We start from the raw sequence: 12860 nt of genomic DNA, 5'->3' as shown, positions 1-12860 counted from the left end.
CATCCTTGGTGCGATTGTCATTTTACAAGTATAAATGCTTGTGGAGTGTGGAGGGTAAGGGTCGGGGTTCAAGCTTTCAGAAGGAAACTTCACACACATATACATTTAGATTAGACTAGAGTAGAAATTTTATCTAGTATATAAAAAAAAAAAAAGAATTCCATTCTTAAAAAAAATTAGGGTACACAATATGAATTTATATTGCTCAAGAAACCTAGGTACTCTTTAAGTTTTTAACCCTTACCATAGGGGTAATTGGGCCTTATGGGCTTCATTTATCCGGCCCAACCTATTAATTCTACTTAGGTGCGTATATATATATATATCAAACTTAAGTAAGGTCGCATTGGGCTTTATAGGCTCCGTTTCGATTCATTATGCTTTCGTCTATGAGGCCTCTAAATTACAGAGTAGTGTTATTTTTCATTCCGAATATGAGCATTGTCTCTAACCATTAAGATATTTTTTTAAGATAAATAATTAATTCAGTATGCAAATTGATTCTCAAAAAAAAAAATTCAATATACAAATAAATAAATAAATAAAACAGAAAACTAGTGTGAGCATAAGTTTTTATCATGTGTTGCATTGTTTCAACAATTTTTCTTTTTACCCGCCAATAACATTTTTTTATATTATTTTTATGGCCTCACCGATAATAGTTTGTCACTTAGCATTTATTATGAATATATTATGAATTTTTTTTTAGAGAGTTTCAATTTATAACGTCTGCTCCTAATGATAACACTTTACCATTAGACTAAGATACTAATCGGTTTTTGGTGTAAGTGAAGATTGAACCCCAAATCTCTTATTCAACTATCAGAGATTTTTATTAGTTGAGTTAACTAAAACCCACACAATATTGTGAACTTAATATTACTCTTTTAAGAAAGTGATGTTAGTGGTGGACCCATATTAAAACTAATAACACTTACTGTCTATTATTTGTTATGAAAATATTGCGAACATACTTCACAACAATTTTACAAAAATGCTAATGTGAAAATCTGTTATTAGTTATTATATGAGCTTACTATTGATATCACTTTTTTTTTTGTTACCATTAAGACTTAAGAGTATGCCACCAAATATTTATTGTGAAATTATTATAAAAATGTTACGTTATTCTTTACTGGACAAATTACAATAAAAAGGTAATTCACAAGATGTTTGTCAAAGTTCGGCTATTTAAAGTACATCGCCAAGTCTTAGAGGGTCTCTGTCTCCTTTGGCCATTTTGGGATGAAGTGAGAGAGTATATATAGTCGAAGAACAATATCTTGAACAAGAACTTTTCTCCAAAAGAAGCTTAAAATAATTATTCTAGTAGTAAATAGTGTTGACGGCCTTATGATCACCGTTGTGAGTAGTGACCTATATTATTGGTGTGGTGCCCCACCCTGCTAACGTAGATAAGCAAGAGAGTGAATTTGGGCTCCAAATCTATTTGTTGGTGGGATTCCTCATAGTCCTACAGGGTAGCCTCAAGCGAAGCCTAAATGACCCAACTATGAGCTCTAGTGTGGTTGCTAGCCCAATTCTTCTCTTTATTGTAGAGCTTACCTTCTATTCTGTCTCCTCCACTAGCCTTAGTTCTTTTTTTCTCCCTTATGGTGTTTTTTTTTTCTCTCCTTTTTTTTTTTTCTTCCTTTCCTTAAACACTCTCTTTTAAGTGGGATTCAAATCATTAGCCTTTCACCAAGTTTCATGCAATCCTACTTTCACCCAGAATCATAAGGAATTATTATGTCTTCTGAGAATTCTCTTGAAATTTGTTCTAGACGCCAAGTAGTGTTCAACAAGGAACTCCTAAAAGCATTCCTAGCGTTCAGTGACTATCTGAGCTTTACTCACCGAACTTCTCTGCTTTCACGTTAATATCATACTGTCTGAATGGTTAGCATTGGGTCGAAATGTGACCAAACACTTAACGAGTTCACCGAGTATTTTTCTTTGGATCCTTACATACTCATTGTTGGACCAGGCCCATCTCAACAGAATGCGGGCCGACTCGAATTCCCTTGATTTATTTTTGGCTTACAGTTTTGGGATTAAGTTTGGTGAGCCAGTGCCAATCACCTAGCCCAAGTCCCCTACAATTGGCATCTATAATTACCATCCAGCCATTCCATATCAATATGTGTTGTTCGGCCTAGGCCTGGTTCAAAACCTTGTTGCCTTCGCTTCATCTACATGGACATGGAGTGACTTACAAGGTAGGGTTAGGTGCTTAGAGCATTTACATCCGCTATTTTCAAACTATTTTACTATACCATCTTAAAAGTTACTTTCTCTATTATACTATACCATTTTATAACACATCTAGCATCCCATCTTTTATTTTCTCATATAACACATTAAAATAATATAAACAATAAAATAAAAATAATATAAAAAATATCTCACTTCTCTCTCTAATCTCTATTTCTTTTACTTTCTTTCAACCACCTACCACCACCATTGATGAGCTTCCTAGTCACATCACCCACCATTGAAAGCACCACAAAGAGCTAACCGTTGGTTATCTCAACCACCCAGTCACACCACCTACCACGACCCACAACAACCCATCAATCAACTACAACTCAACAAACCCAATCCAGCAAAACCCACTACCCATTCAAACTCAAACCTACGGCAACCCACCGATTAAACCCAAAACCCATCAAACCCATGCCACAACCAACAAACCATAACCAAATCCATCAAACTCGAAACCCAGCTAAACCCATGAACAACCTATAACCAAACCCATCAACCATCGATCAACCCATCAACAACCCGATCCCGAAACCCATCACAAGACCCACCAAATTGCGCCATGCCACACCACCACTAGATCCACGCTAGACCCACGACCCAGGCCAGAAGAAACCACCACCATGAGAGAGAGAGAGAGAGAGAGAGAGAGAGAGAGAGAGAGAGAGAGAGAGAGAGAGAGAGAGAGGCAAATATTTAAAGTAGGGAATTAAAAATAAATATGGGTTTGGAATGTTGCAACAGTACCATCACAAATTTAGGATGGTACTGTAGCATAATTGCAAATTTTCTTTAGAATTTCAAGTCCAAATAATGTGAGTTTTAAGGGGCTTGATGCTAAAATTTCCCATCATATACCATTTACAAGACCCAATGCGAATGTTTTTATGAGCATATTGAACTATCCATATAGCTAAGAGCCCTCACAGCCCCAGCACAACGATGTGAAATGGGCATTTTTGGGGACTAGTCTACTTCCCATTGCCCAATAGGGCAATTGTATAACAAATCCAAACAATCCCATCCCCTTTTGGGAAAATGCCCAGCTTATGTGGCATTTATAGACATAGAGCAAGAAGATTCAAATGTTCCAATATGAATTGTGCTAGGACTACTTGACAAAAGTCACAAAACTATCATGGCTATATGGCATTGTTTACACCACGTTGGAAACACTAACAGCCTAACAGGACCTATAATCTCGATTTTGATTATAAAATTTGTACGAACTACGAAATAGTCTAATCAACTTCAGTTGGAAGCATGATTGTCAAAATCGCGATCTAGATCGTAGGATCGCACGATTTTACGATCCCACCTCACCAAAACGTTTAGGATCGCATTAGGATCGTAAAAATGCTAGGATCGTAAAAATGCTAGGATCGTATGTAGGATCGTGTAGGATCGTATGGGATCCTACCGATCCTACCAAAAACATAAATTTTTGGTTTTTTTATCTAAATTTTTTTTTATTGAGTTTGTTTGATCATTTTACAGCTACTGTTTAGTAATAAAATATTTAGACTTCTATAATAATGAGTCTTTATATATGTTTTTTGGAAAGTTCCATACTGTTTAGAAATAGCGAGCAACAATTTTAAGTTTAATCTTTCAAGCAATTTCTCCAGCGGTTGCAAACTCTAATATGAATATATGTGGCTCCCCTTCTGCAACCAAACACTAGAGTTTTATAGAAGACCCTGTAAGGTGTGAACTATTATCCTAAATCATCAAAAGCAATAATGTTCATGGCATGAGAGTTGGGTTTTAGATATATTTACTAGGAAACTGATTCTACATTCGTTATTCATCTCCTAATAGTAATAAAATGTATGTGTGTGTGTATATATATATATATATATATATATAATTTTATCAGCTATGCTTGTATTTGTATATTGATTGATTGATTTTTTTGAGTATGCTCTTTAATTGTTACTGAGTGGTATAACTTGAATAGTTGAGTGTGACATTGTATCTTGATGTCTTTTGTAGTTCTAGTATATAAATATATAATGTCTACATAGATGATGAAATGAATAATGATGATTAGGAATTTAGGACGGTGGTTATAAGAACCTTGGAATGAGAATAATTAAATGTTCACTTCATCTTAATATTCATCTTACTTTTGGATTTTATATTGTAGTTAGCTAGTTTCCATTTGCTAACTTATTTTGGATTTCAAACTTGGAACTTAGAACTTGAAAAATATTTTCCATATATTTTGATAAATATTTTGGTATTTTGTTGCTAATTAAACATTTATTGAACTTTTAAATACATTGGGTCAAAACTTAAATATATTTATTTCGTTAGTATAGATTTAGCGATGTATGACATGCAAATTACATCATATGATGCAAATCTTAGTTTTTTTTTTTTGTGGATGAATTTATAATTTACGTGATTATTCAACATACAAAGTCATTATCAATGTGTTTTTTGCTTTAAATCTGAAAATATGTAGGATCTTACGATTCACGATCCGATCCTACGATTCACGATCCCACTTACCTTCAACGATCCCATGTAGGATCCCGATTTTGACAACCTTGGTTGGAAGAGATTAGAGAAGTTTAGAACTCATTAGAAGTGTATTGAACTAATCGTAGAAGTGCCCATTTAATATGCCTTTTTAGGGATTGCTTTTCAATGATATAACTTTATGAAAAAAAAAATTATAGAAGCATAAAGGTTGCTTGATTCTCTTGAAAAGCTTTTAAAAGCAAGAATTATCTAATGGAGTGGAGTGGTTATATACAACCTCTCCCTCATGTATAGGATCTCTACAATAAAAAGCTACATACAGTAGCTCTATAAAATACCACCTCTTTTATATGATGAAGAAACTAATAATCAGATGGCTTCTGCCTGAACATCTAAATTTGTTAATCACTCGGGCTTTGCCTGGTTGAACATGGACTTCTTATGCATGACCCTTGGGGTTAAAGCGTAGCAATAACTTTTCAAAGTGGAGTTATCATTAGTGATAATATATATACACCATCTATATGTGTAGAGTGATACATCTGTATCTCCACCTTTGGTTTTAAGACCAAGACCTCAAAATGGATATTTAGTACCCGTGTTTATTTATTTTTTGTGGTTAGGTTAAAAAATAAAAAATAAAACAAAAAGAAAAAGAAAAGATAAGGAGAAGGAGGAGATTCTAAAATAATGATGGAGGAGGCTCTCTGCAGCACACTCAGCTCACCCCACTTTTCAATTGATCATTATCCCCTTTTTACATTTTTTTTTTGTTGGTATTTAAGCTCTTTAGCTTGTTGGGATTTTTGTTAATTTTGTGGGTAGATCTTGTAATTTTTTGGCTGATCATAACCTGGCACGTTAGACTTCTCTCTGTAATTATGATCGTGATGGGTCCTTAAACTATCTCTTTTCTTTCATTTTGGCTCTCTCCCAGAAGTGAGAGATGGGTCAAGGTCTTATCCTTCTTCTTTTGGTTATAATGTATTATCTTTAATTAAAAAAAAAATTTAGTAGTAGACAAGACTAATACTCAAACCCCTATTTACTATTGAGCACCTACTAATTAGTAATTATCTCTCAAACTTTCCACCCTTAAGAATATAGCTAATGTGAGGGAAACTATTGCTGAAATGGACCAAATATTCGCGAGGATCACGAGTCACGGAGCAAGCATATGTGGCAACGAATCATAGTATATAATTTTTTTTTTTTCTATATTCCACAAATAGTTATTATTTATTTTGGTCACGGAATCATTATTATTATTATTATTATTATTATTATTATTATTATTATTATTATTATCAGTATTACAGGTGAAGAGCTGGCTTGAAATTTTTGTTGCTTTACAACAAGATCGACTTTTGACTAAATCACAAGTTAGAGGAATTTCTGCCATGGTTGTCATATTCCTACAATATATTCTTGGCAATAGCAAAATACAGCTAATGTATGGTAGGTATCCATTTCACAATATCTCTAGTAGTATATATATACCCTGAAATTCTAAAATGATCACTAACCATTATACGAGTGCTTATCGAATAACTTACTTTCTATTAATTTATTTCTTTATGTACAATTTGATATTTTCAACATTAATCAAAATATATACTACACGCTAAAAATTATTTGTAGTTTAATTAATACTTCTTGACATTTCTAATATATATATATATATGTGTGTGTATGCGCCTTGGCTCAAGTCTTTCAAGCACCTCCATATGTAGCCCTAAATTATTTTTGGAGTTTGAATTAGTTTACACTAATTAAGAACAACTCTCCAAATGACTTGAAACCCTGATTAGTTTCTCCCAAGCATCTAGTTTTTCTGGGTGGCACAGGCTAGTGTATTTTGCAATTTGAAATGTAAAAAAGCTTAATTCGTGGCTGGAAAGTTCGGAATACAAGAAGAAAATGCATGCCACCTTTTTCTGAACAAACACGAGAGATGCTTTTTCCAATTAACACCCATTATCCCTTCATCTAATCTAAAGAATATTCATCTGTAGCATGGAGAAAAAAAAAAAATATGAAAAAGCTTTAACATACTTTCTTTATTTTTTTATTTGGCTTGCTTGGCAGGCTTTTATCATGTTATCTTTGTACTTTCTGTGACATTTTTTTCTCTATGGACTAACTACGTTCATACTTGATCTTATATTCCAAATTTCGAAGCCATCATTTAATTACTACCACGGTATCTTTCCACTAAGCTGGTATTTCATGCGATCACGCGTTTATGGTTTTGTTTCCACATTGAACTCATAATTTCGTCTGTGTCTCTAATCTAGATAGTAATATATAATCTTTTTACAATGAGTTTCAAAACCTAAAAAATAGAAGGTTTGCCATAGGTTGATTGTCAATTTAAAATTAAACCACTTCTTGGTTTTGAATGAATTCACTTTATAGATACGCGTTAGGACAAAAATATATGTGATTGACCATAATTAGTCTTTTGAGAATCTATAGCCAACCACAAAATTTTACGACTACTAAAGCTTGGTGGTTGATATATATTTCTATATTCAGCCGTTCAAATTTCTCTTGTACCCCATGTAGACTTTTCTAGTTGCCATATAGGTTAAAAGTTTAATTCCTAGGCTACTTAAGGCAAAAATCATAACAAAAGCTATAATAAACTTCTTAATATGCACCAGTTCACTGTCGCTGGATATATAAAGAAAGTAAGATGTGAGACATTTTGAAATGTGAAAAATTTCCATAAGACCTTATCCTAATCTCACAAATTGTCAATATTTGTACTGCTGATCAATTCCTTCTTGTCTGATATGGGTGTTTCAAATTTAAGAAACATCTTTCAACCACAAAAGCATGTTTAAGCAATCTCTTCTCGCTGTCTTGGCCTTGTAGGGTCGTACACGTTATTTGAATATATGTTCATGGAGACCACAACTTCAGTCGTGAATGCTATATATGCTTATATGCCCGAGTATGGGTCATAAAGTTATCTGCTTGAGATTGAATAGACAGGCATCTAGATAATCAATTTTGAAAAACATCTACATTATTTTAGTAACAAGATCCTCCCTGTGTTCATTTGAAAGGGAAAGAATAATTGCACACTTGAAATTTTATTTCTTGAATCAAAATAATAATATATAAAGTGTCATATCATTAAAATTTTACATGTAAGCGCATCTTTGTGCCATTCTCATCACATTACACATATACTGATACATTTTCATGTATATCTCCTACATACTATATACGTGATCATCAAAGCTTTAGTTCATGCCACAACCTACACCTACTAGCCTAGCTAGCACAATTCAAATGGCCTTTCATTTATTGCAACTTTAAATATAGCTTAATGCTTTCCCATAACCGTAAGCAACAAGTTATGTGCCTATATGTAGCATGGTCTATCAAAGAAGTAAATCGAACATCCTTAGGTAGCAAGGACAGCGTAATATATGGACAAGGATTTCAATAACTCCACTAGGCATGAAAGCCCACATATATGTATCATCAACAATGCTTAAACCTACCATATCCAACACCACAATCTCTCATCATCCTCTGAATCAAGAACCACAACCCATTTCTCGCAAAGACGTGCACTTCATCATTCAATGACACAAGCACAACTTTGTCTATAAAGCAAAAAGAGCAATGAGGGGATTAAAAAATAAAAACGAAAAAAGAAAGAAGCATTAAATAGCAACCTTAACAATGGTCAAGTAAAATAGTTACATTTTTTGCACGTCCATGCATGTACCAAGACATTGCATTTATCTCCTTACACAAACTTTTCACAACAATCCCATCTTTAGGGTTTTCCACCCTTCACTAAAGAATAATAGGATCAAGTTCCCAAGTTCATTCTAGTTTCTCTTTTTCCCATAAAGTCCTAAAGATTTGAGACACAAAATAAAGTTTTCACACCAACTTTTGCTCAATTGAGAAAAACCCTAACCCTAAATATTCTGACCAAAATACCCCTTTATAATATTGACATTAATGCACATGCACCACCCAAGAAGAAGAAGAAGAAGAAGAGGAAGACATAAAGATGGGCAGAAAGATACAAAACCCAATTTCTTCATAACTGAAAAAACTCTTTAAGTACAAAGAATAACACAAAAAAGAAAACGAACCCAACAATTGTCCCTCTAAAGGCTAAAAGTCTAGTCATTTTACACTGATAAAAGTCCAAAAGATCTATATATATATGAAACGTACGGTGAAGTGGGTTCTTTCTCTAAAGACAAAACCCCCATGAGTCAGTCAGAGAATTACATACCATTAACAGAGTAAAATCAACCATTGTACTCTTCTTTCGGCTCCTTCCTAATCATCTGTGACGGCACAATGTCCTGAAGTAGCCCATGGTCTCTAAGCAAAGATGCCGAAGAAGATGTCCCAAAATGTCTGTCTTGAATGAAACTAGGAAATGAGGAGGAATTCAAATTAGTAGTACTAGTGCTAATATTCAGAGGCAGCTGTGAGCTATAAATATAAGGATGTTGCTGAAGATGATGATGATGTTGTTGATATTGAGGTTGTGGAATAACGAATGAGGAAGTCATGGCACCAAAGCCAGCTGCAGTGGCTTCCGGCATGAGTCCAATGCTTCCACGAGGCGTTACCGGGCTTGGATGTGTGTGTTGGCCTTCATAGGTTGTGACCACAATTGAAGGATCATCTGAGGAACGCTCAACTCGCTTCTTTACACCACATCCAGTAGTGGTGCAACGGTAATAGCTCCTATGAATTTAAGAGAAACGCATTACTTATGCCTTAAGAAAAGCAAGTTAAAACAAAATCTGATGGAATCTAGTGTATTAGTGTTAGTACGATCGCACCTAATGAAACATTGATAATAGAAATGCAGTGAAAGTGGTTAAACTATTGGAATCAAAATTATAGGGGGACCAGATCCTAATATCTATTTGATACCTGGGATAGGGGCTGTTCTTCACAGCTTTCTGGCCGTACTTTCTCCATCTGTACCCATCATCAAGATGATCAACCTCGCTCTTTGTCATGAACGCAAATCTCGGCTCTCTTTGCCTTTTTTGATTCTTCTTTTTGGGTTTCAACCTAAACACACATAAACAAACACTACTTTTCAAAACTTTTTCTTTTCTTTTTTGAAATTCATGCTTAAATTGAACAAAACAAATGGGTAAAAAGAAAAAAGAAAACCCATTTACCAATCCCCTTTTTCTCTTTAATTGGATTATCACACTCATTCTCATGTTTCATCAAAACTACTAAATCTGCTAGCTAGCTAGAACCAGTAACAGACACGACTAATAAGAAAATATCTAGATTTAAAATCTTTAACAAACAAATAAGAAAGACAAATATGAAATACCCTTTATGCTTTTTGTTATTTAAAAACTAAAAAGCTTACTGTTTCTTAGTCTTTTCTTGATCCTGGTCTTCCTCATGATCAGCCTTAATTTGTTCTTCATTTGCGGCTTCATTCGAGGAAGAAGAAATCGATGAAGAGTTTGGTGTAGCTGGAGTGTTCAAAACCTCAGATGACTCTGGAAGAGGTTGTTCTTGTGGTTGTTGTTGTGGAGGCACAGTTGTAGTAGTAGTAGTAGCAGTAGTTGTTGCTGTTGTTGTTGTTGTTGATGAAGGTGTTGGAAACCAATCCAATAAAGATTGGCCATACTCAGAGATACCCAACAAGTCCATGAAGCCCTTTTGATCACCACCGCCACCACCTTGATCACATGTTGGCATGTCAAAGAGAGCAGCAAAACTATTGCCCTGAATCTCATCGGAAAATGTTGAATTAGACATTGAATTCTCAAACTTTAGCTCTTCTTTCTTATTGTCCATGTACTTTCTTGTCAATAACACATGCTAGTATTCTTCATTTGAGTGATCAGTTTGTTCAATCTCCCTCTAGTTTTATTACAAAGCTGAGAGAGAGAGAGAGAGAGAGGGAAAGTGAGAGAGAAAGACAGTGGTTTTGGTTTGGATTTTTGAGAGTGTGAACGAGGCTATGGGGGCTTAAAGGTTTTAGCTTGGGGTTGGAATTTTGGAGAACAGGTTGGCCAAGAGAGGGTTCCCACTTCTACCTAGGAAAAAAACCGGCAGGTGCCGGTTATCTATACGTACGGAATTGTCGACGGGACGGTGTTTGCATTAAATGTAAGTCAGGACTGCTTATAGGGTCCACATTGGCATACGCGCAATTATTTGACCGGTTTAACCGGTTTTATGTGTGGACGTGCATTTTGGTGTGTACACCTTGGGTTTTATAAAAATTAAAAATTAAAAATTAAAAAGAAAAGGTCGGCTTGTTTACTCATTTGCTTTGTGATTTTTAATTTATTAATTAATTAATCCCTTTATTAATTCTTCTCCAATTTTTTTTTTCTTTTTTTGAGTTTCTTTCGCGGCTTTGTTATCTTTAACTTTTAAAAGGGAAATTTCTTGCTAAAAAATTGGTTTTCCTTTTATGTTATAAACGGACAAAGTACTTTTATTAATTGACTGATATGTCCATTCCAATACCTAATTTTGTTTTACATAATTCAAAAAGCTTGTACTATACTTTCAAACCATTTTTATGTTTCTCTTTTAAAAGGATGATATTTGCGGGAGCGGGTTGTTTTAAATCTTTTCTTTAATGGACAAAATAAGATTATGTATCTTAGAAGCCATCGATTTTAGATAAGGTTGTGTGGGTTGGAAACCACAAGTCTAAATACTTAGATTGTCTTGTAATGGGTCAAGCATATCGTGTACAATGAAAATATTATATTAAGATTAATTAAAACTTGTGGTTATGAAATCACTTAAAATGGCAAAATCAAGAATTGTTGGTTGGTTGATTCCGATTTTTAAGTCCTTTCTAGAGAAATAGTTTAAGTGTCAAGAAGATATATATTAATGACTAATGGAATAGAATGACAAGCTTAATCGGTCCAATTAGTGATTAAAATTGGAAAAATTAGAATGAAAGTTATTGGTGATGTATAACCATTAAAATCATAAGTAGTCTCACCAAAAATACAGTTATACTCTTGCTTAGCAACAAAAACAAAACAAGAATCATACTTTTATGTCCAATTGCTTCGTCTAATAAAGTTCAAAAGGTTCCCTTATCACATCAGTACGAAACTTTGGTGGCAAGTATATAACAGTTGATCTGTGCATGGATTTGGCTTTTCCATATTGAATTTTTCCTCCATTATATATTTCTTGGTAGTCATTAATATCTTATCAAATCAGTTCATAACAACAAGAAAGAGAATGAAATTCTGATTCCAATTCTTTTAGTAGTAAGTGTACCAACAATATATATAGATTGATTTGATTAGTGAGCTACTTATTTAACTTGAAAATTTTGTCTAAACCTTTCTTTTTTTTGAAAATTTTTTCTGAACCTTTCTGTATTATTGGATGCCCTTGTGATGCAATCTTTTTAAAAAAAAAAAAAAAAATTTTTTAGAGAAACTTAATAATATCGGTCATCCAAAAACATAATAACATGCCAAAACCTTTATGATAAAAGTTGAAGATATGTTAGTGTTAGTGGTATTTGGTTATTATTGAGATACATTTGGTGGAAAAGGACCAACCATTTTGCTGGCACATTAATGGGAGGAAGGATACAAGTCAAAGTTTAAAACAAAGGGAAAAAGAATGGTATGAAACCAATTATTTCCTTATATATATATATGAGAAATGCTAAAAAATATGTGCTGCATCACTGAAGCATTTTGACAGGGACTGCGGTGAATATTAAGGCAACTCCTTTAATTTTGGTGGGTAATATTAAAGGCAACCCTTTTCACCAACAAGGCCCATAGAATAATTATTGCTAATTAACATTTTGAGACTTTTCTTTCTTTCTTTTATTATTATTATTATTATTATTATTATTATTTTTTAAGCTGGAAGGTCATCTTGGTAATATTAATTGGTTTACGGGAAAGATTCCACTGTGGAAAAACAAATAAATGGCAGAGGATAAGAAATTACAAAGAGGTAAAATTTTCCAAGAAAAGAAAAGAAAAAATTAAGAGACTATAATGACTTGAGTGATAAGCGTGTGAAAGAAGCTTCGGCACGTGTAGTCCATCCCTGACAAACTGACCTGCATGTTGTGC

General features: G+C 33.8%; 1 protein-coding gene across 2 annotated transcripts; it reads right to left on the bottom strand.

The window, feature by feature from the left end:
- Positions 1–7826: 7826 nt before the first annotated feature.
- LOC142625929 (putative WRKY transcription factor 48) lies at positions 7827–10747 on the bottom strand. Of its 2 annotated transcripts, XM_075799685.1 has the most exons (4): positions 10142–10747; positions 9682–9825; positions 9026–9489; positions 7827–8375 (listed from the first exon to the last, which is right to left on the bottom strand). In XM_075799685.1, the coding sequence occupies exons 1-3, from the start codon at positions 10576–10578 to the stop codon at positions 9042–9044; spliced, it is 1029 nt and encodes a 342-aa protein (XP_075655800.1). In that variant the 5' UTR covers positions 10579–10747; the 3' UTR covers positions 7827–8375; positions 9026–9041. The 2 variants fall into 2 exon arrangements, with proteins under 2 accessions (XP_075655800.1, XP_075655799.1); XM_075799684.1 differs by lacking the exon at positions 7827–8375 and having other exon boundaries at positions 8804–9489; positions 10142–10746.
- Positions 10748–12860: the final 2113 nt, after the last annotated feature.

Source organism: Castanea sativa, chromosome 2 (assembly GCF_040712315.1).
Source record: "Castanea sativa cultivar Marrone di Chiusa Pesio chromosome 2, ASM4071231v1".
Lineage (NCBI taxonomy): Eukaryota > Viridiplantae > Streptophyta > Magnoliopsida > Fagales > Fagaceae > Castanea > Castanea sativa.
Note: the sequence above shows the minus strand (reverse complement) of the source record. Positions and strands in the feature narration are given on the sequence as shown.